Source organism: Oncorhynchus clarkii, chromosome 20 (genome assembly GCF_045791955.1).
Source record: "Oncorhynchus clarkii lewisi isolate Uvic-CL-2024 chromosome 20, UVic_Ocla_1.0, whole genome shotgun sequence".
Taxonomy (NCBI): Eukaryota; Metazoa; Chordata; class Actinopteri; order Salmoniformes; family Salmonidae; genus Oncorhynchus; species Oncorhynchus clarkii.
In genome coordinates, this window is record NC_092166.1 from 57584887 (window position 1) to 57611856 (window position 26970).

At 40.8% G+C, this 26970-nt stretch overlaps 1 protein-coding gene across 3 annotated transcripts in view; it reads left to right on the forward strand.

The window, feature by feature from the left end:
* The first annotated feature begins 7141 nt into the window (after nt 1–7141).
* Nucleotides 7142–26970, forward strand: part of LOC139376581 (cGMP-dependent protein kinase 1-like) — a 140063-nt gene continuing 120234 nt past the window's right edge. For all 3 annotated transcript variants that reach the window (XM_071119333.1, XM_071119334.1, XM_071119335.1), the window contains exons 1-2: nt 7142–7681; nt 22426–22592. In XM_071119333.1, the coding sequence (XP_070975434.1) occupies nt 7377–7681; nt 22426–22592 (472 nt within the window). In that variant the 5' untranslated portion in view covers nt 7142–7376. The remainder of the gene's footprint in view (nt 7682–22425; nt 22593–26970) is intronic.

The following is a 26970-nucleotide window of genomic DNA, read 5'->3' on the forward strand; positions in this document are numbered from 1 at the left end:
AGCAGGTGCATCTCACTGATCATCCCTAAAGCCAACACCTCATTTGGCCGCCTTTCGTTCCAGTTCTCTGCTGCCTGTGACTGGAACGAATTGCAAAAATCGCTGAAGTTGGAGACTTTTATCTCCCTCACCAACTTCAAACATCTGCTATCTGAGCAGCTAACCGATCGCTGCAGCTGTACATAGTCTATCGGTAAATAGCCCACCCAATTTTACCTACCTCATCCCCATACTGTTTATATTTATTTACTTTTCTGCTCTTTTGCACACCAGTATCTCTACCTGTACCTGACCATCTGATCATTTATCACTCCAGTGTTAATCTGCAAAATTGTAATTATTCGCCTACCTCCTCATGCCTTTTGCACACAATGTATATAGACTCTCTTTTTTTCTACTGTGTTATTGACTTGTTAATTGTTTACTCCATGTGTAACTCTGTGTTGTCTGTTCACACTGCTATGCTTTATCTTGGCCAGGTCGCAGTTGCAAATGAGAACTTGTTCTCAACTAGCCTACCTGGTTAAATAAAGGTGAAATAAAATTGAAATATTGCATTGTACTTATTACTGTAGTGGTCCAGTGCAGGCTCAGTTTCTGAGAGCATGTCACTAGCAACACAGTTTCTGAGAGCATGTCACTAGCAACACAGTTTCTGAGAGCATGTCACTAGCAACACAGTTTCTGAGAGCATGTCACTAGCAACACAGTTTCTGAGAGCATGTCACTAGCAAGTTGTGGGTCCGATTCATACTGGGGTCACATACAAAAATGTGTGGATACTGTTGTCACTTTGGATAAAAGCACCTGCAATTTCAGTAAAGCAGTGTGACTCCAGGAACTTCATTTTGGATACATGTTTACTTTACAAAGGATGCATTTGTTGTATAGAGTACTTTACTTTTTTTTAATATAAAGTACTTTACTTTTCATAATAGTCCTCATCAAACCAGTTTAAAATCTATAGGGAGACCAAACGGTTAACTGATTATCAATTTAGCGCAGTCGGATCAAGTAATAGTCAAATGTATTTTAACAGATGAGAAGACAATCATGTCTAAAGTACGGTGACAATTGCATTGTGAAAATCAATGACTTTATATGAACATGTATTGCAAAGTGAAACACTCATGAAGTTTGGTGAACAAGTGACTGTAGGATTTTGTGTTATACTTAGTCAATAAAAAAATGTGCTTAAGAGTTTTGAAACAACTGCCTTTTTGATGATCTGTTTTGAGGTTTGTACTAAGTGGGATGAAAATGTACCACATACTGTACTGTTAAATTGCAACAAAGTGATTGGGGGGGGAAAAATGTAATCCCAAATGTATATAAATCTGAAACATTTCTTAATGATCTATTACTGCTGCTTGTCTGGCTTTGTAATAAGGCCTAAATAGGATTCTGGGCTGTGTGTGCTATGAGTTGGTCACAGGATGGAGCTGTAGACCCTAGTCAGAATCGTGTCCTTATTTGGCATCACCATTACAATAAGTAAGATAAGCTACCAAATGAAGCTCGGGTTAAAAAAGATTAGGAAAAATATCATCCTAAACTCAAGGGAACAATGATAACACAGAAAGAATGGTCTCATTGATGTCAAATAGAGCCATAAGAGAGAGAACCTGTTGGAAGAGATTGTTATTTTGATTTGTACTTTCTCAGTTTCTGGGACTTGTCACAGACATTAGCTCAAACGCAATGATCTATCCAAACTATTAATCAGTGTTTGCAATACCATTATTCCGTTATACTGCCAGCCTTGGTCTGCGTTCAATAATTCCATGATGATACATCCCTTACAACAACAAAAAAGATTGCAGTTTTGAAACTGCAGTTAAAATGTTGACTGTTGTCACATGACTGTTGTCACATGGAATGACGCTGGAGAGACGAAGCAGGTACGGGGAGTCAAACATTTAATAAATAACGGACATGGAACGAGACAGGAACAGCGTCAGCAAACTAATAATACAGGCAAATGAATGCAGCTGCGGGGAACCGAGCAAGGGAACTGACAAATATAGGGGAGGCAATAAAACAGATGATGAGTGAGTCTAGGTGAGTCCAATATCGCTGATGCGCGTTACGAGGGAAGGCAGGTGTGCGTAATCGATAATAGGAGTGAGTGATGCGGGGCAGCCTGGCGCCCCCAAGCGCCAGAGGGGGGAAGAGCAGGAGCAGATGTGACAGCTGTGGTATTTTGGACCCAGTAAGTGTAGCATACTGCAATGTACTGCAGTTATACTGCACTCTAACTGCAATCTTTTTTTGTAACGGATGAAGTGGGCTACATGTCCCAAATTATTGAACTTGTAATATGTTAAATATTATCCACTTACTAGCGACCCTCAGGATCAACCAGATGGATGTGACAAAGGAAAGATAAGGAAACTAATAATGGAATGGAAGGATGCCAAATGTTAGCAACAAATTGAAAAAGTGACAGTTAAAGATTTGTTGTGATATTTGTGGCTTGATTGAACCATATTATGCAGTAAATGTGTGGTGATTGGCTGAAAATACGAGCCCTTTTTTTGCAATGGGTCAGTTTAATGCGATAATATTCTGATGATTTGTTTGTTTTATGCGGAAATAGTGCAGTGATTAGTCAAATTTGCAAGCTTTTGTACGTATAATATGCAGGAATTGTTGATTTTAGCAAAAAATTGTACGTTCGCAGAATCCCGGAGGGACTGATTACAGATGGTGGTTACCGATAGTGGCTAATATTTAACACGATAAAAATAGTTTAAAAAGTCTGCGTTGAAATGAACACGTTCTAGCGTGCACAAAGGTTATTTGTCTCGACTGTCACTCTGCACGTATTGCATCTCCAAGATTCATCCCTGAAAGTCATAAGGCCATACAATTTGTATTCTGCTTAACCACACAGCATTTCATATACTTCACTGTGAAAAAAGGGCACTCATAGCCTATCCGTCATGTTGACATGATTCAGTTTTCCATCTCTATGACTGGTTTCACTTTAGTCTCCAGCGATCATAAGGAAAAAATGAAACAAAATTATATTTGTTATTATAGTCCCATTCTCCAAACAGATTACTCATTGACCTAGCTCTTATCAATTACACATTACAGTGCATGGATAATGGTGTTTATTTATATCGGAAATAGTAGATGTTTTTCCACTTGGAACCGACAGGTGCTCAACCTTACATCATGGTTTCCTCCAGAAGTTGAAATTGTTACATTTTTGGCTCTGCATGAAAGTTGAAAATACCTCATTTTTGAAAAATATAGTTTTTTTTCTAATTTCTGGATGTTGAAAATACTTATTTTCCGGGTGTTGGAAAGACATCTTTATGGACATCATTGTTTCTATGGCCAAATTGCAACCATACATACATTCACTTCCACTGAGCATACCAAACATTAGGAACACCTTCTTAACATTGAGTTGCACCCCTCAGAACAGCCTCAATTCTTCGGGGGGTGGACTCTACAAGGTGTCGAAAGCGTTCCACATGGATGCTGGCCCCTGTTGACTCCAATGCTTCTGTCAATTATGTCAAGTTGGCATGGGTGATGGACCGTTCTTGATACACACGGAAAGTTGTTGAGCATGAAAAAAACAGCAGCGTTGGTTGCAGTTCTTGACACAAACCAGTGCACCTGGCACCTACTACCATACCCAGTTCAAAGGCACTTAAATACTTTGTCTTGCCAATTCACCATCTGAATGGCACACATACACAATCAAGGACTCAATTGTCTCGAGGCTTAAAAATCCTTCTTTAACCTGTCTCCTCCCCTTCTTCTACACTGATTTTGAAGTGGATTTAACACGTTACATCAGTAAGGGATCAGGTGTTCTTAATGTTTTGTATACTCGGTGTATATCGACATGTCAATAAAGAAAGCATTATATCACATTCAATATTAGGAATTTCAATAAAATAAAAAAAATGGACCAAACTAAAGTTCGCAGTAAGGAATATTTTATTATTCAGACCTATAGAAAAAAACAACAGAAACATTCTCAATAACGGTTACAAAACGTTTTTCTTGCTATGACTGTGATGTGTGGTTACCTTACTTGAATGCACTGACTGTAAGTCACTCAGGGTAAGAGCATCTGCTGAGTAAACAGAATGTAAATATAAAACAAACACTTACAAAGCATGCTGGGCACTTTTCTAATGTTCCCAGGCCAAAACAAGTACAAATTCGGTCGGTCTGGAACAGACCAAATCTGAACGATTCATACATGTCTGAACTGTATGAACTGCATAGTACAGTACGGCACAGTTCAGTACAGTAAAGCAGGGCTTCCCAAACTTGGTCCTGGAGCTCCCCCATGGGTGCACGTTTTGTTTTTTACCCTAGCACTTCACAGCTGATCCAAATAACCAACTCGTCATCAAGCTTTGAGTATTTGAATCAGTTTTGTAGTTCTAGGGCAAAAACCAAAAACGTGCACCCAGGTGGGGCCCTAGGACCGAGTTTGGGAAACACTGCAGTAGAGCACAGTAGACCAGAGTACAGTTCAGTTCAGAAGAGTAGAATACATTAATGTAAACCAAGTTACAAATACGTAAGGCATAAACACCTTGGAAATGGGTGACGCAGCGGAATGAGGTGGAGCCTTTTTCCAAAGTAATGTCCAAAACGGAGGCGTTTATCCTGCTTGTACCACCGTTGCCAAACAAAACACTACTAAAGCACACACTTACCGTATAAATAACATTTTATTGTTGATATTTTTACAAGATAATTCACACTTTCTCACCTTTTGGTTGCTACTCGACCCTGTCATTAATTTGATTAGTTCAATATTTATGGAAGCGACCCAGTTGTTTGTTCTATATGTTCCGTTGCCATGCTCGTTGCTAATGTTCTTGTCCCTTGCTAGCTAGTCAACTAACTAGCAGCTAACACAGTCAACATCTGCAGACAGAATAACAGTAAAGTAGTTTCATTTGTGTTTGTTTAAGCCGTTTTCTAAAGTTGATTGCAACGTACCGGCCGCTTACTCATCTTCTTTCAGCTGTTTTCTATTGACATTCATTTGGATACATCCATAACATTGAGCTGATAATGCCCAATTTTGCCTGGCATAGATAAGAAAATTGCGTTCTTGTCAGAACCCTCGACGCTGTTCATTACGAGGAGATCGCATTGCATATTAAACACTAAGCTAGAAACTAGCTAAATAGTTTGTTGCCAGTAAACCTGCCAACATCACAAAACTGAATAAAAAAAATACCAGTTGCTGAAAACAGCTGATCAAACAAGAAACATGTGAGAGGATTTGACATCATTGCTCCACTTTCGTCATGACTGCAACAGTAGGGATCAGAAAAATGTATGTTGCATCACTCACCACGTTAGGTCAGCAGATGCTCCAAAAAAATAAGTAAATGCTAGGTAGCTAGCTAGGTTTTTCCTCATTGGTCCTACATTTATGATGTATCCAATTTCGGTTTGTGTAGTTGTTGATTTAGTTTTGTGTAACAAGTACGGTTATCATGTGTAGGCACATACTGGGTCATGATTGCAAGGTGTGCCGTTATCTTTTACAACTGTTCCGATATCATTCCCAACTGTTCATTTATCCGGTTTTAATGTCCATGTCTAGAAGGGCATCTCTAGAAATCAAAAATGACTATTCAACAAAGCTGTGGTATAAAATACATTATTATGTATTATACAGCAGATGGGTCTAATCTTGAATATTGATTGGTTAAAGCCACGCTCCAGCTGGCCTCTATTCCACAAGTTACCACCGGCTAAATTTATTACATTAAAATGACTATTAACTCTGTTCCATCTGACTGCACAATCCACTGTCTCATTAGCCCAGCCAGGCAATTTATAAACTTGATCTCCACTATATTATCTTATATTTCTTTTAGACTAACATGTAGTTTTAAACAGCGGAGATTTGTATACATCTTGCTGTCTGTCTCTGACATTTGCAACATTGTTTCAATATTCAAATTTGATCTCCAGCTGTCGCATAGTAATGAAGGTTTTCTCAGCCAGTAGAAATTATGAATCATTTTTAGGGACAGATACAAAGAAATATCAATAGAAAACAGTTCAAACAAAAGCTAGTTTGCAGTCTTAGCAGCATCCGTTTGAAGTTATTGTGTTAGCTGTGTTGTTGGCTAGCTCATCGGAACAACAGTGTCCTGACGAGAGAGCACATTTTCTATGCCAGGTGAAATTGTGCATCATTAGCTCATTGTTATGGATGTATCCACATAAATGTCACTAGAAAACGGCTTAAACAAATGAAAATACTTTGTTGTTATTCTGGCTGCACTGTTTGATGTGACTGTAAGTTAGCCGTAGTTGGCTAGCTAGCAAGCAAGGGATAAGAACGTTGCCAGCCAGAATGGCAATAGAACATTTAGAACGAAGGAACGTCCATAGATACAGAACAAAGAGACTTGGGTTGCGTCTCTGGCAACTGAACCGATAGAACCCTAGATTTGTGTGGTGACTATATCTTGTGAAAGGATGAAGTAGTATGAATAAATTCATCAAAATAACGTTTTTAATTCAAATGTTTAAATCATTATTTTAATATGTTGGTAACATATTGTAGAAAAGTGATAATGCCTTTGAAGCCGGTGTTTGGAGGCTATATTGACACAGTTTTCTGGCCCTCGACTTCATTTTGGGCCTAACAACATCCGTGCCAATATATCCTCCAAACACTGCTTCTCCGGCATTATCACTTAACTATACTGCGCTGTACTCTACTGTACTGAACTATACTTTACTCTACTGTGCTCTTACTGTACTGTACTTTTCTTTACTGTAATGTACTGTACTCTGCTGTTCTAAACTGTACAGTGCTGGCCAAACTTGTGAAACATAGATAGGTATGATTGATTAAAATCTGAAACAAACATAGAAGTCTATGTTTGGGCTAAATCCAAGGCTGGTCGGACCAGAAACAATCTGAACCAATTACAGACGTTGAACTCAAGGCCGGTCTGGACTGCACCAAAAAAAGATAGAAAAAAAGACATCCGGTCTGGACAGGACAAAAAAAAAAACGTCCAAAAGACGTCTGCGTCGGTCCGTGCATACTGGGTTATTACACTCGTGGGATGGATGATTGTGCTTCGGCATCCTGCGAGCGCTGACGCTCACTCTGGGTACTGACGTATGTGAGCAATAAAATGAAACGTATTGCTCGTCACATTTGACCAACCTTTAATTTGAAACTCACCTGAGAGCTTCAAATCAAGCGCAAGAATTGTTCTGCCCGAAATCTGGAGCAAGTATTCAATTTGTGTAGTGGCACTGAACCGGGAGGTTGCCTTCCATATCTGTGCATCATTCATATCATTCGCAAAGTTTGCTGCGCTCTTGTGATCCTGACTTCTCTGGAAACTATGGGGACTCTACGCGATCTCCAATACGCACTACAAGAGAAGATTGAGGAGTTGCGACAACGAGACGCGCTAATTGACGAACTGGAGCTGGAATTAGATCAAAAGGACGAATTGATACAAAAGCTTCAAAATGAACTGGATAAATACCGATCCGTTATCAAACCGGCGACGCAACAAGTCCACAAGGCAAGCGTACTACAGGAGCAGCACAGGACCAAGAGACAGGCGATATCAGGAGAGCCCACTGCCTTTGACATTCATGAACTCAGTCACGTCACTCTTCCATTCTACCCCAAGAGCCCACAGTAGGTGTCATATGTCCATCTTTGTTCATTGTTCATTCGTCTCTTACTTGTGTGCTTACGACTGTGCGTCAGAATTTATATCACCATGTCCCTGTTAGAGTATGAGTCAACTGGTACCAAAAGTGAATCCCATGAAAGCAACATTGATGTCTAGTAAGCTAATTGAATGTCAACACCATGGCTTTAGATTTGCCTGTGTTTGCATTTGCAATGAGGTACGTTTGTGTGTGTGTGTGTGTGTGTGTGTGTGTCTTATGGCAAAATTATATCAGGTAGCCACTATATATTTGCATAATGGATGCTAGTTGTTCAGTGACATCATGGTTTGTGCATACACCTGGCTGAGTATATACGATAAAACTAGCCTTCCCTCAAGCCTCAACATAAACATTTGTTTTACTTGAGTTTGACACCATTATGAAGAGTCAGTAAACACCACTCATTCACATCCATTCAACATTTTACATGTTGCAGTAATAATCAGCCTCTGACAGCATACACCTGACATTTCTAATTTACTTGTTGCTCAAACCCACATTAATCCAGAAGTGTTTAGAAACATAAACTATTCTTATTTACAATAAAAGTGACTCCAAAATGACACAATACATTATTATTTATGATTCATTTTTATTGGGAACAAAATCATCTGAAACAACTAAAACAAACTGCAAATGCATCCAACAAGTTTGTAGTCACAAACTTGATGTAGTCATTACTTGCTAAGACTATGGTACCAAACACTAAACTTTCTACTTTAATAATAAAGAGGAGTGGGAGGCCCGGTGCACAACTGAGCAAAAGGACAAGTATCTGGAAACAGAAACAGACGCCTCACAAGTCCTCAACTGGCAGCTTCATTAAATAGTACCCGCAAAACACCAGTCTCAACGTCAACAGTGAAGAAGCGACTCCGGGATGCTGGCTTTCTAGGCAGAGTTGCTAAGAAAAAGCCATATCTGAGACTGGCCAATAAAAACAAAAGATTAAGATGGGCAAAAGAACAAAGACACTGGGCTGAGGAACTCAGAAGGCCAGCATCCCGCCTAGAAGGCCAGCATCCCGGAGTCGCCTCTTCCCTGTTGATGTTGAGACTAATGTTTTGCCGGTACTGTTTAATGAAGCTGCCAGTTGAGGACTTGTGAGGCATCTGTTTCTGAATCTAGACACTCTAATGTACTTGTCCTCTTGCTCAGATGTGCACTGTGGCCTCCCACTCCTCTTTCTATTCTGGTTAGAGCCAGTTTGCGCTGTTCTGTGAAGGGAGTAGTACACAGCGTTGTACGAGATCTTCAGTTTCTTGGCAATTTCTCGCATGGAAAAGCCTTCATTTCTCAGAACAAGAACAGACTGACGAGTTTCAGAAAAAAGTTATTTGTTTCTGGCCATTTTGAGCCTGTAATCAAACCCAGAAATACTGATGCTCCAGATACTCAACATGTCAGTTTTATTGCTTCTTTAATCAGGACAACAGTTTCCAGCTGTGCTAACATGATTCCAAAAGGGTTTTCTAATGATCAATTAGCCTTTTAAAATGATACATTTGGATTAGCTAACACAACGTGCCATTGGAACACAGGAGTGATGGTTGCTGATAATGGGCCTCTGTAGATATTCCATAAAAAATCTGCCGTTTCCAGCTACAATTTACAACATTAACAATGTCTACACTGTACTTCTGATCAATTGGACAAAAAATTAGCTTTTCTTTAAAAAACAAGGACATTTCTAAGTGACCCCAAACTTTTGAACGGTTGTGAGTGTGTGTGTGTATATATTATAATACTTTTTTTATTTTTTTTTTTATATATTTTTTGTTATTCTTTATTTATTCAGGGTCAACCCATTGAGACCCGGGTTTCATTCTCAAGGGTGCCCGGATCACAGTAATACAACAATCAAATACAATGTGAAACCAAACAGCAATCAATGCAATGTAAAAATAAAAATTCAGCACAACACAACATTAAAGAAAAATAGTTACATTCCTCTGCTACAAGGTTCTCAATCAACACTTTAAATTCCCCGAGCGGCACCAGAACATCCCATTGCAATTCCTTTTCCACAGTTTCAGTGTAAGAGATACAATATCTGCATAAAACGGAAACATGTGGAAACATTAGGTCAGGAAGTAGAGTATTGTATTTAATTTATTTTTTATTTTTTACATGTATCTGTTAATCCCTTCAGAGTACAGATTCTATTACAGCACTTTGTTTGTCAAAGCTCAGTCAAAGGAGAAAGATTTCTTATGTGGAGTCAGTCATTTTGTGTCTCCCAGCTTGCTTTGCATTTTGATACAATCTAAGGCCTATGTAATCCACTGTCAAGATAGACGGTTTGTTTCAGCAAAACGAATAGGTTCTCTCCCTCTCGCCAATATTGTATGTGTGTGTGGGTGGTAGGGGGATATTCCCATGGAATGGATTTTTGTGAGGATGTTCATATCTATGAAACAATGTTGTGTTATTTTACCGAATGGTTGCCTGCCTCCCTGTTTGGTCTCTAAAAGCTTTATCTCACTAGTGGATCTACGGTCATACTTCTTCCATCACCACTTTTATCCAGTGTTTTGATCACAGCAGCAATGTTATAATAATTGTTAGGAACACCATGTGGGCACTGATGTGACATTATTTCAATTACATCTCATGCATGCCTTGGAAACTATATTTCTGAAACTAAAACCCCAATACTTGCCATTAGAACGAGCTACTTCTGAGCAATTCCACGATAATGGAATTACGCTAAGACTGCTACTTTTCACTTTAAAATGTATGCCAAACAAAAACAAACCATACAAATCTATGCACATGGACTGCTTTTAATGACTTACACAGAACATTTGACCCAAAAACTTTTACTGGAAGAAATGTGCAGATGAAAAGTTTGGTAGCAGAATTAAGGTAAAATCTTTTTTATGCGGCCATATTTTCCAAACACTCTGTTAAATATAGGCTCCGAATTAAGATTCAAAGATGACTGCACTGCAGAAAGGATCAAATCAAATGTTATTGGTCACACACACAGTTAGCAATGTTATTGCGAGTGTAGCGAAATGCTTATAGTGTAGCGAAATGCTTGTGCAAAGTTTCCTAAGGACTAGAAGCGAGGCAGCCCTCTGTCAGCACCATCTTGTTCTCATAGGGGGTGTCAGTTTGACATGACATCTTTTTAGTTAAATAACCAAATTAGATTTTTTTTAACTTCAGTAAGTTAAGTGGATTTACACCCGGTAACAAAATTACATCATGGGTCCCTACACAGAAATGAATAATTATAGATATGTCATTCTCTTAATTTTATTTGTCACATGTGCCAATTACAACAGTTGTAGACTTTACCGTGAAATTCTTACTTATGAGCCCATCCCAACAATGCATGTATCCTGAATCGGTAGACAAAGGTAGAAATATGCAATATCATTCTTTGCATATGGGTATTATTCTACACGCTGGCTATTATTCTAATGATCTCTGCCCCAAACAAGACCACATTTGGTCAGTCCGGACCAAATCTGAACCAATCATAGATGTCTATGTTTCACAAGTTTGGACATCACAGTAGAGCATAGTATAGTTCAGTACAGTACAGAAGCGTAAAGTATAGTTCAGTATAGTAGAGTACAATACATTGTAATGTACTCTAGAGTGCTCTACTGTACTGTACTCTGCTGCAGTGATTCCCAACCTTTTTCGGTTAATGTACTACCAAGTACATTTTGCTCTGCCCAGAGTACCCCTTCATGTGCATTTTACCAGTAAGTCTATGGTCTCTTCTCAAGTACCCCCTGTGGATAGGTCAACTACCCCTAGTTGGGAAACACTGCGCTACTTGACTCTACTGTGCTTCACTGCACTGTACTGTGCTGTCCAAACTTGAGAAACAGACATCTATGATTGGTTCAGATTTGGTCTGGTCACCAATCATGGACGTTGAAATCAAGGCCATGGTGGACTGACCAGATTTCAACATCTATGGACGTCCGACGTCCAATGTTGGTTGGTGCTCAGTGGGTGTGGATGCTGGTTACAGTAAATGGAAAGAGAGTGGGCTCTTCGGGAGGTGGTATCCCTGGAGAGAGAGAAGAGAAAGGCAGAGAGAGAGAGGGGTTGTCCAGACTAGTGTCGTCACGATACCAGAATTTTTACTTCGATACCGATACCAGGTTTAGTATTACGTAACTCGATACCATCATGATACTCAATACCAAATCGATGCCAAAACGATACCATGGGGGATAAAATGATACTGTGCCTATTGGCATTTTGTCTGGTGGTAATGGGGCTACCTTGACAAACATGTCAGAGTGGTCATACCTTCCTGTGTGGTGTCCCGTATACAACAGGAGTTCCCTGATCCTGGTGCAAATACACAGATTTTCTCCCTCCCCATATTGACTAATAGCATTCAATTCAATAATTGACAACTTAAGTCAAAGTTGCGTCTAGTAAAATGTTTATGCTGAGTGCCAGGTCTCTCCATTCAGAGACATCCATATCAAGCCATTCTGTCAGTCTGGACTTCATCACATCATCTTGCAAGTCTCCATGTGCTGGCTCCATACATGTTTCTGTGAACACATACACACATAGCCACTGTTTTATAACCAATGGCAGTTAGGATAGGTGATATCTGACACACAAACAGCTACCTATGTTGAAGTTTGAACAAGTCAGACTGAACCTACCTAATTCTATTCTCCCCATCGACGACTGTTGGTGAGCAGGCAAGAGGTGAGGTCTTTGTCAGAGCCCCATTGATGGCATGGCTGCGTAGATCACACACACACACAAGCGCGTTATCCATCCATGGTGCTTATGATTAGCATGGTGGAACCAAGCTGATCGCTGTGTTCACCTTTTTATTTCACTTCAGATATCATGATATGTGAAGTGAAATAGAATGTCGATCAGGCTGCGTTATGTCCTGGACTTTAAATGCATCTAATAAGTAGAAAATAAGCAACGAATAATGTCAGTTTACATAAACAATGTTTCACAATTGGGTTACGAAATGTATCAAAGTAACGAAGTGGGTTACCTTCTGTATTGGTACATGTAATGAGACTGTGACGGGTGAAGGTTGCTTGCCGGATACTTGCCAACATGTGGCTGACTGTTCCATTCATAGTAACGCTCACGGTGAAGGCATGTCTGCACGATTCTGATGAGCGCCCCCTTGCTGGTCCTCTCTATGCTGCATGTTTGGCTGCAAACGGGACATCTTGAACAACTGCAGCAGGTCATCTTATGAGGTGGTGTTGATTGGAAGGGCCTGTAGTAGGGGTATGTACAGTGTAATAGACAGAAAAGTGGTAAATTACATTTTGTTTTAAAGAAAGGACAAACATTTCTGCACTTCACAACCAAAATTACTCTATTTGTATCTGCATGGCTGGGGAATTAGCCTACTATTTATCAAGCCAGGTATTTTTAATATAACTTTTCACATAAAACATTGCTGAACATGCCCACCTTTTCTCCTTGTGGTAGGTCCTGGCATCCGTTCAAGACCAGGGGATCAGTCTGGCACCCAACTGTGCACTTTGTCTAACAGAAAAACAGGGTCAAGGATTGTCATTATCCCTCAATTATAAACATAGCTTTAGAGAACGTAATCTTGTTTGGAAGCTAAATTCTATTCTTTACAGATGTTGACTGACTGACTCTAGATTGGATTAGATTCAGGCCGGTGACGAAGTTACACTATGCAACATGTTATGCTACGGCCCTGGGTTGGTTTGAGTTTGTTGCCACTACTTAGTACACTGTTTGTAGTCAGACATGCGTTAGCTCGTACCACCATATCTGCATCCAATATATATTTGCGCCCTAAACATGGGTTGCATCTCGGAGGCTAATGTGACTGTTTCATCTAAATGACACTAACTTAGAGTGGCATGGAAATACGATGACATTGCTAAAGTAGGCAAATAATTAGAAGGAAACAACTTTGACATATTATGATGTCGTCAAATATACTTAAGCGAGATGGCAATGTTGCCATTACTGTTACTAACACAGTTCTAAAATATAGCTAGCAATGCTAATGTTAGCTAGCTAAAATATGGTGGTCCCCCTCTTAGTTAGCTGGCTAAAGTTGCATTTAAAGTCAAGCAATCCAAATCTGAGTTGTATTAAGGTAGGCTAACATTAGCCAGCTGGCTAGGTAGCTAGCTAGCTAGCGTCAGCTATGCTAGCGATGATAATGATGATCAAAATATACATAACCAGATACATAACTAGCAATCTATGGTCTAGCTACCGGTATACACACAACCACTGGGGACCAATGAACTCCAACCACTTATTCTGTATGATAGGGTCATTTGGCAGGGCATGCAAACCATAGTTGTTGGTTGTGCATCTTGTTGGAAGCATGCATTGCATGGTCAATCGGTATATGGCTTTTCAGTCTCAAATAGCCATGATCCTTTGAACGCGTTGGTAGGGGGCGATGAAACAATGGAGTAGTGATGGGTCGTTCGCGAACGAGTTGTAGGTGAACGTTGGGAGCCGGCTCACATATCAGAAGAGCTAAAGAGAAGAGAAGAGCTATTTATTAAAATATACAAAAGTATTAAGATGTGAAAAATCAAAAGATTTAAATGAATAGAATGAACTATTTCAAAGAACGAAAAAATAAATGAAAGAATATAGGCCTAAATGCTCAAGCACACACACATTCTTTCTGACTGTCTGCTCAGACTAACAGCCTCACCTGTTGTTCCTGTCAATCAGACACGCAGTGTCAACCAATGAACCAAAGATGCATGAGGGAGGGCCGAGCCAACTCACTCACAGTCACACCAGAGAGAAGCAAATGTAACCGCAGGTCATGTGACAGTGTTGATGGAAACCTTATGTTCATCAATGGACAGAAAGTTCCACAGAATGGAATATAATCACATGCTATCAGAAACCGCTGCACTTGACCCCAGGTTTAAGAAGTTAGGCTTCAGTGATGCCAGAGCGATTGATGAGTCTTTTCAAAGATTAACCTCAGCAGCAGGGAGGGACAGCCCCAGCAGTTAGCTGGCTCAGGCACCAGGGCAACAGGAAGAAGAGGGATCAAATGGAGCAGACGCACCAGCAGTAGTGTCACAAACATCTGCTGTTTGGATGCTGTTTGACGAGAGAGCAACTGGGGATGTAACACGAAGGAATCCCTCAGCAGATGCCATAATGGAGGTCCGATCCTGCAGATCCTCTGAGCTGGTGGAAGAACAAGGCCTCTGTCTACCCACGACTTACTAAAGGCATGATCGAGAGACTCTACATAGTGGCCACATCCATTCCCTCTCAGAGGGTCTTTTCGAAAACGGGACAAATAATTACTGAGAGAAGAAATCGCATCAGCCCCTCAAGTGAGGCAGCTTGCCTTTCTGAATGCAAATCTCTCATAAAAGCAAAATATGGTCAGCATTGTTGTGTGCTGCTGGTTATAACATGGCAATAAAGAAGAGCGAGAAAAGAGGGACCAGTTTCATGTTTTAAGTGGGATGCTGCAGTTTTGCACATTGTGATTTATTTTTCTTTGATGCTGTTCAGATGGTCTAGATTTATATGCACTTTGTTTATTTGTTTATATACATTAAAAAGTTATACTTTAAATGCAAATGTTTAATAGCATTCTTTTTCAAAACAAACCAATGCATTTTTCAATACATTGTGGTTAAGGTAGAGTATGAATTCATTGAATAATTTAATTAAAATTGATTTAACACCAATCATAGTCAAACTATCGCAAACTGTTTGTCTTGAAAAAATACGAAACATAATTTTTTAAAAGAGCCATGTGGGAGCTAAAAGAGCCGGCTCACTGAAAAGAGCTGGAATGCCCATCACTACAATGGAGGAGCCCCATTCAATGAAGGGAAGCCAAGTGGGCAGAGGGGTGATTTGCACGTGGTCTTGGCAAAAGTGGGCATGATTTGTTGACATAATTGTAATCCAAACCCAACCTTCATTTACTTGTTGTGACGTAGTCAGGTTCAAAACTCTGTTTTAGAGGAGACTGACTTTATGACCAAAATGATCTTCTTTACAATTTTTGCAGTTCATTTTGACACTAGAATAAATGTTTCTGACTCCTATTAATGCCACACAGGCCTTTTCAAGGGGATTAGTTGGTTTTTAGGGCAGTCACTTTTTAATGAATCAATTTGACTTTGGTAAAAACAATCTAACTACATAACAACATAATGTTAATCATTTATTTAAATGGTAAATATATTTATAAACTAGGTTGCTCAATATGTAGCCTAGGCCTATTCACAATACAGGTGGATGCATCTTCAATAGGAGTGTGTGCGTGCATTGAGTTATTGAGCTTGTTTTGGCTGATTTCACAGGGCTACAGATGACAGACAAATCCCTTCCATTTGGGACTTATTTTACGGATCAACAACATTTGCATAGAAGTGGCTTATTTATATAAAGGTGCGTGCTTTAACCAGTGATGACGTTATTCACAAGGCAAGAGGGGGGCAGCCCATTGGAGCCCTATTCACACACACAGTCAGTTCACTGAGGTAATAGATCAGCTTTGTGAGAGGGGTAATAGAAAGACTGTTTTGTTGGCAATCAGCTTTGAAATCAGCATATTTTGTGCTATGGTTTGCATGTTACCACAAACAAAGTACTAGACTAGTGAATTGATGTTAGCTTCAGCTGTAAACTGAAGCTAACGGTCTAACCGGGGCGGCAGGTAGCCTAGTGGTAAGAGCGTTGGGCCAGTAACTGAAAGGTTGCTAGATCAAATCCCTAAACTGACAAGGTAAAAATCTGTGTTGTTCTGCTCCTGAACAAGGCAGTTAACCCCCTGTTCCTAGGCCGTCATTATAATGTCACGTTCGTCAAAAGGAGCGGACCAAGTTCCACATACTTTATTACAAAGTGAAACTTCACAAAAAACAACAAAGGATAAACAAACGTCCAGTACAGAGCGCACTAAGGCACGAACTGAAAACAACATTCCACAATGCCAGCACCAAGCAGCGTACCATGGAGGTAAAGGAGAACTGGACATGGGAGGAAATAATGGGTGGATGCGAGACCCTTCCTTGACGGGAGTCGCCAAGGAGCATAGGACAGCGACGACACCGGGATCCGCGGCCACAGAATCCCCAAGATTTATTTTGGGGGGGGGCACAAGGGGCTTTAGGTCGAGCCGAGGAGAGAGCCAGAGACCATCGGGGAATCGATGGAGCTGTTGGAGGAGGTAGATCGGAGAGAGATGTTGGTTAGGTGTATTCTGCAGCGCATTCGCCTTGAAGAGCGTCTTCCCAGCCCGGTACGTCATGTGCCGGTTCCTCGCACTCGCCCTGAAGAGCGTGTCATCAGTCCGGTGAAACCTGTGCCGGCTCCACGCACCAGGCCTCCAGTGCGCCTCCCGATCCCGGTACGTCCTGTGCCGGCTCCCAGCACTCGCCCTGAAGAGTGTGTCATCAGTCCGATGCCATCTGTGCCGGCTCCACGCACCAGGCCTCCAGTGCGCCTCCCCAGCCCGATACGTCCTGTGCCGGATCCCCGCACTCGTCCACCAGTGCGTGTGTACAGGCCAGAGTCTCCAGCGATGGTTCACAGTCCAGAGTCACGCCCGTGTTTTAGGTCAGGGCGTGACTAGGGGGTGTTCTAGTCTTTACATTTCTATGTTGGTGTATTTTGTATGGTTCCCAATTAGAGGCAGCTGATTATCGTTGTCTCCAATTGGGGATCATACTTAAGTTGTCCATTGTTCCCACCTGCGTTGTGGGATAATTGTTTTCAGTTAGTGCCTAAGTGCGCGCTGTACTGGGCTTTATTTTTTTTTTTTATTTGTGGGCTTTGTGAAGTTTCACTTTGTAATAAAGTATGTGGAACTCTACGCACGCTGCGCCTTGGTCCGCTCCTTTCGACGAACGTGACAGAGAAATAAGAATTTGTTCTTAACTGACTTGCTTAGTTAAACAAAGGTCCAATAATTGTTTTCAACTAGCAAGGAAATGTAGCCTAACAAAGCTGGAAGCTAACAGTATCCTCTTGCATTGTAAAGTTTTTTTTAAATCATTCATGGACAGTGTTTTTTGTAAACTGTAATTAACAGTAAAAAAAAAAAAATCGACATGCCGTGTTGCATTATTCAAGTGTGTTAACTTGTGTGCAGCATGATGCAGCCCAGACTCCCAGTGCAGGCTGAGTGGAGCAGGCACGGTGCACTCGCGCTATAAGGGGGACATCGGCTGCACTGATAGACAGACTTGATATGTAAGACACATTTTACAGAAGTACCAAAAGAAACAAAAATTCCAGTACCGAACCTTGTTTGATGTTCTAGTATCGAAAAAGTACAGAAGTTTTGGTATACCGTGCAACACTAGGGCAGACTGTTTTCACACTCACTTTGACCACCAGACAACAGAAAGAGAAAGAAAACAGTTATGAGCTGAACATAACAGTATGCTAGTGGGAGGGAGGACAGTAGCAGGTAACCCAACTGGGGTTTGTTGCTGCTATGTTTTCCCATTGTAGCCAATTCAATTGCAGTAATTCCTTTTACCGATTTTTATTTATGTTTTTTTGTATTTCTGTTACCGATTTGGTAACAGAATTACAAGTTTTTATCACTTAATAATGAATAAACTAAATTGATAGGTCTACCTTTTCTTGTTACTTCTGTGAACTTTCATTGTCCTCCCTCATGGAGGGATTAGAACAATATTTTACAGAAGTTTACAGAACTTCTCCAAAACTAAATGTAAGTGTTGATATTGGTTGGCAGGCATCTTCAACATTATTATGTTTTGATGTATTTCTAATACCTTTTAAGACTGTTTATGGGAAATGTTTTCTAACACCCCTTTTCCATAACGTTTAACCAGAAATCAAAGCCGTAATTTATACCTAATTTCTAAGATGAAAAATGGTTGAAATCTTTCCCCAAAATATAGGCTCTTAGCTTTCCTTTGACACCCAGTTTGATTTGCTCTTATGAACCTCACATGTTGGTGGTCATGCGTCCTTTTACATGGAATTGTCCTGCTTCAGTCTGGAGAAAAATGCTATCCATTGTGGAAACACTTTTCTGTCCGAGCTCCTAAATGAAACTACGGTTGGACGGCATGGTGCAGGGGGGGTCATTGAGGACAAGAGTTTGATTCCTGCACCCGCCGTCCGAGGGTCCTATAAAGTCTGTAGTAATGCTGTCTATCCATCTGGCTGTGCTCCTAAAGGAGCATACTTTATCCTTTTATGGGAACTGCTATGTTTACCTCTGGGCTCTGACAGGGACACGCTTTCTGAAGCAAAGGAAATGAAAAGTGAAACGAAGACACACAAACGCAACAGGTCAAACTGGAATATATTGACTTTCAGTTCAAATATTACATGTGACACCAGTTACCATAGTCATGTCATTTTAATTTAACTAGGCAAGGCAGTTAAGAACAAATTCTTATTTACAATGATGGCCAAACCTGGACGAAGCTGGGCCAATTGTGCTGCTCCCTATGCGACTCCCAATCACAGCCGGATGTGATACAGCCTGGAATCAAACCAGGGACTGTAGTGACACCTCTTGCACGGAGATGCAGTGCCTTAGGCCACTGGACCACTCCGAAGCCCTGTAATGTCCATCCAAGTTTGTCTAAGTTATGTTATATAAAAGACTCCAACCAAAGCCCCTCTTGTCTCCATCTGGCAATATATTGCATCAGTATTCCCCTGAAAAGCATGCCAGGACACCCTATTAATGCAGAATATCAAAGGCTCTGATTAATTTGAAGCAGCCTTATGAGTGGTATTTCTGTCCCTTCTCCCCAAACCCTCTTCAAAAGGACAGGCTGGCAGGCCACCAAGGGGGGTCGGTCCTCTGACACTAGCGACCACCTGGAGTTCAATACCTCCAAAGGAACTAATGGTTTCGCTCTCTCCTTTTATGCTTTTTCTCAGAATAATTTTTTGACTTGTTGGAGATGGGTCATTGTAGTTGAAAGGAGTATACTCCATGGATTTGCTGGGTCTATTTGATTTCTTAAAGAAACATTTGACTTTTCTATCTGCTGATTTGTTCATTAAAGAAAGTTGTTGTAGAGACTTCGAATTTTGACATTCCTTGATGATTTGAGGAAGGATATACCGTGGGGTCCAGAATTATTGGATCCCTTGATAAAGATAAGGAAAAAAGACAAAAATAAATAAATAATTCAATTGCTGAGCTTATATTTATATTGTATGCAACATTATTTTATACTAATATAGATTTAGTTTAACAAGTAATAAAACATTATCTAAAAAAGATGGGGGTGTATCTCCTATTTTCAATAATCTGTCACTTTCTCCTTGCGAGGATAACGACACTGAGCCTTTTTCTAAAATGTTTTATGATATTGGAGAACACATTGGACATAGCCCACCTATAATTTAGCCCAAACAACTACCTCTTTCCCAACTGTATTTAATTAATTAATTTATTTTGCTCCTTTGCACCCCATTATTTTTATTTCTACTTTGCACAGTCTTCCATTGCAAAACTACCATTCCAGTGTTTTACTTGCTATATTGTATTTACCTTGCCACCATGGCCTTTTTTGCCTTTACCTCCCTTCTCACCTCATTTGCTCACATTGTATATAGACTTGTTTATACTGTATTATTGACTGTATGTTTGTTTTACTCCATGTGTAACTCTGTGTCGTTGTATCTGTCGAACTGCTTTGCTTTATCTTGGCCAGGTCGCAATTGTAAATGAGAACTTGTTCTCAACTTGCCTACCTGGTTAAATAAAGGTAAAATAAAATAAAAAATAAATAAAATAAATTGGGAGGGATCTTTGACCATTCCTCCATACAGAATATTTCCAGGTCCTTGGTCTGTGCTTATGGACTGCCCCCTTCCATTCAAACCACAGCTTTTCAATGGGGTTCAAGTCTGGAGACAGAGATGGCCGTTGCAAAATGTTGATTTTGCTGGCAATTAACCATTTCTTTCCTGGCAAAGGCAACCAGGTTTTTGTCTAAAATGTCCTTGTAGGTCGGGCCCCTCAAGGTCGGGCCCCTTCCCCAGATAGCATATGAACACATCACCGAATGCATCCCCTGGGGCAAAATGAGCTCAACACCCTGTCACAAGCCATGGTGAAAATGTTTAGAATTACCAGAAATTAGCTTTCAAAATCGATAATTCTCTCAGCCTCATTACAAAATGTGTAAAATGGCATGAGAATAACTGTATAACTGCATATGTTTCTCTCTGCCCCATGGCAATATGTGTAGAATTGCATGGATTTTTGCTTTAAAATGGCAGCATTTTCTCTCAGCCCCATGGTAAAATGTGTAGAATAGCATGAGATCGCTTAGACGTTTATTGTCACAACTCTTGTCCTGGAGACAGAACTGAGCGGTTTCCGCTAGATAGGCCAGCTGCAAAGTCAAAATTGGCTATATTGTAAAAATTCATGAAAACAAAAATGATATTTTCGTCTTAATTTAAGGTTAGGGTTAGACATTAGGATTAGCAGTGTGGTTAGATCTAAATTGTATTGTATTACTTTGTGGCTGTGCCAGCTAGTGACCACTGCAGAGCTGCCTACGGTACACAAGTCAATGCAATTAATGCCAACCTGCATTTCAGAGCCAGATTTGACAGGTACAGAGCTAGGTGGATTTTGGTTGATGTATCCACCACCCACCTCCACTTCTAGCTAAAATCTACGCATGTGAATGTATACAGTAGGCTACAGCAGAATCATATAATTAAAAAATAACATTTAAACTCAGTGCCCTGAATGTCCTATCTGACTGACACTGTGCTGTGTGTCTCTCTCGTCTGGGCTTCGTAGAAAAACAAAGCTATCAAAAGTGAATAGGAATTCAGAACCGGCTATGAACTTGTTATATCATTGTTAGGACAGACTGAGTACAGGGGGGCTTATTTTGAATCACAATACCCGTGTTCAAGTGGTGCCAGTGGCACAGTGCTAATGCCTTGTATCTGAGTGTCATCTCTCAGCTCTCTGTACCTCCGAAGGGCAACAGCACCAATCTACCAGCTCCGCTAGGATTCGCTGGAAACGATGACCTATCGCGAACCATCCTCCCACATGAGACAACATAATATAATTTCCAATCCCAAAGAATAAGGCCATATGATTTTTAAAGTGCCCACTCTCTCTATGATCAGCACAATACGATGCATATGGTATAGTGAAGCCAAAGTACTTCTGAAGCTGGTCTTTTACAGCAAATTGTTGGATGAGGCACTTCTGGGTAGTCATAACAAGGCCTCTGAAGTAAAAATGCAGGGTAGTAGAAAGGCCTTATAATCCAGCCTCCCAGCCTATAAAGGAGGGCTGGTGTGACAGATAACAACTGATTCTATTCACAGGCCGTAAGGTGGGGAAAAACAGTATGGTGATTTTTGCCACAAATTACTGGTTATGCAGCACTTCTCTCCAATCTGGCCTTTAAGTGCCTTTCTTTTCCAAACCGTTGACTGGATGCTCACATAGCGTTATTTATTGATTGAAGTTTGTGGGCCTTTTTTTTTCTCAAATGGAAATATAGAAAAAGCTTCAGCACGCGAAAGCAGTCTGTCAAAACAGAACAGACGTTGAGCCACTCATTCTTGACGAGATTAGTTCATGTGAACGGTTCCATTTGCTAATCGTTCTCAATTCAGTGACTCCCCCCCCCACACTTCATTCCAGCTTCAGGGACAGAACGTTACACTTTGCTTACACGTCTCTCTCCATTCAATTCACAGGTCCAAGGACTTAATCAAGGAGGCCATTCTTGATAACGACTTCATGAAGAACCTTGAGCTTTCTCAGATCCAGGAGATCGTTGACTCCATGTACCCAGTAGAATATGGCAAAGACAGCTGCATTATCAAAGAAGGAGATGTGGGCTCCTTGGTGTACGTGATGGAAGGTAAGGCATTTGTGCACATGTCATGTTAACCTCCCATGTTGAAGACAACTCGAGCATGTAGAGTTGGAGTCCTCTCACATCTCGCAGAGGAAACCTTTTTTTGTGCTCATGACTTCACTCGCTTAACAATAGACGTGACCCCTTGTTCTGTAGAATGCACTTTCCGTTTGAAAGACCCCCCCCTATGTATCGACCCTCTGTTGTACCTGATGTCTAGTTAAAGAAAGAGCGGAATTAACCCAACAGGAAAGCCATGTGGTGTGTCTACTGTGGGATCTTCATGGTTAAGACCCTTCTTTTCCCATCCCTGTTATTCATCACCGGTTTAGTTAGGAGCAGATCTGAAAACAGTGATCGCCCGGCTTGACCCATAGATGCATTTCCAGGAACGTGAATAAATTCTCCTCTGCTGGGCTGTTGTCCACAACGTTGACTCCCTATGAGAAATAAGACATTCATGAAGGAATGGAGTGAATCCGTTGATGCCAGATGGAATAGAGTAGCATTTACCACGATTGATGTCAGCTGTTCCTGTCCTGTTTGTTGCAACACAGTCTCATAACCACTCTGAAATGTGATGTTATCTTATGTGGTGCTAGTTCCGCAGAACCAGAACAAAACATGGAGAATGGAGAGGGATTTGTGAAGTGTGTTATTGAAAGCTTTTTTTTTTCGTGTCCATGTCTATGTATAGCCAAATGTCTAAAATGAACTGAAACAGTTATTAAGAGCAACTTCCGTTTGCACTTCTGGTCAATGTTGACTTTAGCCACAAGCAGTGTGTGTGTTTTTTGTTCCAAATTGCTTTTGTCCCAATATTAAAGGGTTCAGTAGTTCTAGAACATTGTCAGGAACTTGACTGAAAGATCCTGTTCTCAGAGGACCTGGGTAATTTTTTTTGGCAGGACATGCTGTCACTGTCTTGCCGTTGAAAACAAGACTTAAAAAGCCTGTTTACACCAGTTTCTTCCCAGCTCCTTGTCATTTCCTTGTAGCCTAACTTGATACCACAAGGAGCACTCCACTTTTAGTTGAATCTGATAACATGCTTTATGTACTTGACAGAAATGACTGAAAATTCATCTCCAGGTCTACTGAATGCCATGAGTGGTTCTGTGTCACTCTGTTACTGTGGCTCTGTATTCTACCGTGCTGACGGGTGGTTCAGAGTGGTCCCGAGGAAGATGCTCAAGCTGATTTCCGTCTTGGCTTGAGCTGTCATTGAGCCACACTCTGCCATTGATTATGAGTAAGCATGACAAATTCCCTAATCTGAGCACAGGTGCCCACTACGGCCGAGCGAGAGATTAGCACGTAGGGATGCTGCCTCGATGTGGTTCAAGGTGTCCTCGTCGATGGAGCCATGAAGGATCTGGTAATGGGAGGAACATTTTATTCTTAGAGAAGTTATTCTCCCGTCTGATGGCATCCACCTTGAATGTGTCCCTTACCTCTACTCCATTCTGAATGTACACAATGGTGAAGTCTGAGGACAAGTTCGCTGACAAAAGTGAATTTCTTAAGTTAAATTAAAATGATAAAAAACGAATTTGTAGGAATATTGCATTCGTGTGAGGGTTCGGTGTAGGCGTTGACTTGTTGAGAGTGTCTTGCTGTGTTAGCAGACTGGTTAATTTACTACTGATGGACTAACTTGTTTCCCACCAGGCGGTCTCTCTCTGCATGAGATGTGTTTTGTATCGACAGGCTCCGTACAGAAGACCCACTTCACTGTGAGATACCTTCTGGCAACATACTGTATTTATAGTTTGCAAGGGCCTATATAAGTCGAATACACGTTAAGTAATAACTATATTCATCCACAAGAAGAGCTTTTCTAGTTTGTGCATTTTTACTTTTCTTGTCTGGTAGTTCATGAGTCAATCGCAACCATCAAAAGCCAACAGATTATCGCCAGCTGATCTCTCATTAAACCATCAATACATGCTAAAATCACAGGCACAGCTGATCTCAATTGCAACAAACATTAGCCAGCAATTTACCACTCCCTTACGCGGATGTCGAGGTTATCTTTTTGTCTTGATTGCAGCCAACCAGGGGTTGGAACAGAAATCATTTTCCAATCGTTTCGTTCTGAACAGAACCTTTATTTTGTTGTTGTTGTCCCGTTTCACTGTTCCGACCAGCAAAATGAAGTTCTGAACCGGTTTGAACCCCCAAAAAGTACTGGTTTATATAGTTCTTTCTGTTCCTTCTTAAACCTCTGAAATCCATTTTTTCCCCCTTCATTTAGCTCAACGTTAAATTACTTCACCAATCAGTGTGAATAGAGCAGCTCGCTATGGAGCGGGAAAGCGATTTAATCTGTATAAGAAAGTCATTAAGAACAAATTCAATTTTGTCGTAACAACATGGTTTAATCATAATGCCAGCCACAGTGTAGGGAGCGAGATGCAACTGAACTTTTGCGGGTGATAAGATAGCGAGAGAAGATGGAGGACACTTGTCTTTTAGCGCTGGGCAGCTTGTTATGACATGCATTATCTGAATTGGGCCCACTGAATTATATTTAGAAAGAGCGACTTGTGAAATGTGATAACTGTGTAATATCCTAACTAGCATGGAAAAAGTGAATCTATTCTTTTAAACATCTCTCCCTAATTTCTGAATCATGCTTGTAACTTCATCAGTAAGCTACAGTAACCTATGCTTCAGAGGGGAAAGACAGGTAGCCTAAACACACACACACACACACACACACATACACACACACACACACACTGGCTAAGATTTCCAGCTGTCAGGCAGACACTGGAATATGTTTCTGAGTGACAAGAGTGAGGGCTTTGTATATGCTCTTTGTTAGGATTTTGTGGGACTGGAAAAAAATATGCCTGGAATGTAAAATAACGTTATTATCCGGTTCCTATGTTTTAAAATAATGGTTCTGTCCCTGAACAGTATAGATCACTTAGTTTCCGGTTCTGTTCTTCAAATATTGTTTTCTGTTCTGTTCCCTGAACCGGTTCCAACCATTACAGCCAACATTTTTCAAGACTATTTTGCCCTCTGGTTGGTATTATCATCGGAACAACTTAGTCTGCTCATAAAGTAGGACTATCTATTTATCTATTTGACAATCGTATTTCCTCGTTTTCCACTGCAAATCTTCTGTGGCAATTACCAGACAAAACTAATTTAGATGGTGTAGCATACTCTTATTATTTTCTTCGGTCCCAATTGATGTAGTCCATTAAATACAACTGTCTTTAAAATAAAATGGTCTGAGATGTTTTTTCTCCCCAAATTTGTGGTATCCAATTGGTAGTTACAGTCTTGTCTCATCGCTGCAACTCCTGTATGGACTCAGGAGAGGGAAAGGTTGAGACCTGTGCGACCCCCAAAACACAATCCAACCAAGCTGCACTGCTTCTTGACACAATGCCCACTTAACCCGGAAGCCAGCCACACCAATGTGTCGGAGGAAACACCTGGCAACCATGTCAGCGTGTGCTGCGCCCTGCCCGCCACAGGAGTCGCTAGTGCTCGATGGGACAAGGACATCCCTGCTGGCCAAACCCTCCCCTAACCCGGGCGACACAGGGCCAATTGTGCGTCGCCCCATGGGTCTCCCAGTCACGGCCAGCTGCGACAGAGAGCCTTCCACTATTTTAAAGTATCTCAACTGGTGGGGATACCTATGACTTGGGAGCAATCAGCCAATGAAGAAGAAGAAAATGTACTACTTTAAAATGGAGATTGCGTCATACGATTGTGTCTGTAGTACAAAACAATCAACTCAGACTTTATTTGTCACATGCGCCGAATACAACAAGTGTAGACCTTTACCGTGAAATGCTTACTTACAAGCCCTTGAACAACAGCGCAGTTCAAGAAGAGTTAAGAAAATATTTACCAAATAAACAAAAGTTTAAAAAAAGTTATACTTTTTAAAATAAAAAGTAACACAATAACATAACAATAGCGAGGCTATATACAGGGGGGTACCCGTACCGAGTCAGTGTGCGGGGGGGTACAGGTTAGTCGAGGTAAGTTGTACATGTAAGTAGGGGTGACGTGATGATAAAGATAATAAACAGTGGTGTACAAAACCAATGGAGTGTGGTCAATGTAATAGGGGCCATTTGATTAATTGTTCAGCAGTCTTATGGCTTGGGAGTAGAAGCTGTTAAGGAGCCTTTGAGATAATATAGGTTTAGTGACAACACTAGAAAGTCATTTTCTGTGTCTCCTCTCACACAGCACAGTCACCAACCTAACATGATCTCATTGACATCTTCATAATGTCAAAACCCTAATTCGCTTTTCATCATTTATTGAACTCATTAATGAGGTTAGTGTTGTATAACTCATTGTGTGGGGATTGAAGGGTCTCTCTGAATACTCTGAAACCTAT